Raw genomic sequence first — 364 nt, 5'->3', positions numbered from 1 at the left:
CACCCCCCAGCAGGACCCCCAGCTGTGTCATCACTGATGTCACCAGGAGCCCCAACACCAGTGACACCCCCTGGCAGAGCCATCAGCCGTGTCACAAGTGCCACCACCCCCACCAGCAGCAGGGGAAGGGGCTGATGTGGCACCAGAAGGACCCCCAGCAACGTCCCCAGTGCCTCCACCAGCAGAGCTTTGGCCACCCCCATTGCCCAGACCCACCAGTGCCCATCCCCAGTGTCCCCACCACACACAGGACAGAGCTGCAGGGTACAAAGTGCTTTTATTGCCATGGCTGTGGCCCCCGCGGGGAGGGGTCCCCACCCCGGGGCTGGGGGCCCTCACGCCTGCAGCTGCAGCAGGGGCAGGG

At 66.8% G+C, this 364-nt stretch overlaps 1 protein-coding gene across 1 annotated transcript in view; it reads right to left on the bottom strand.

Moving 5' to 3' along the window:
• Positions 1–203, bottom strand: part of LOC104396229 (DNA-directed RNA polymerase II subunit RPB11-a-like) — a 1904-nt gene extending 1701 nt beyond the window's left edge. The window contains exon 1 of the mRNA XM_010006046.1: positions 4–203. Coding sequence (XP_010004348.1) covers positions 4–203 — 200 coding nt within the window. The remainder of the gene's footprint in view (positions 1–3) is intronic.
• Between the last annotated feature and the right edge of the window lie 161 nt (positions 204–364).

This window comes from Chaetura pelagica, unplaced genomic scaffold (assembly GCF_000747805.2).
Source record: "Chaetura pelagica isolate M959 unplaced genomic scaffold, ChaPel_1.0 scaffold49, whole genome shotgun sequence".
Classification (NCBI taxonomy): Eukaryota; Metazoa; Chordata; class Aves; order Apodiformes; family Apodidae; genus Chaetura; species Chaetura pelagica.
Note: the sequence above shows the minus strand (reverse complement) of the source record. Positions and strands in the feature narration are given on the sequence as shown.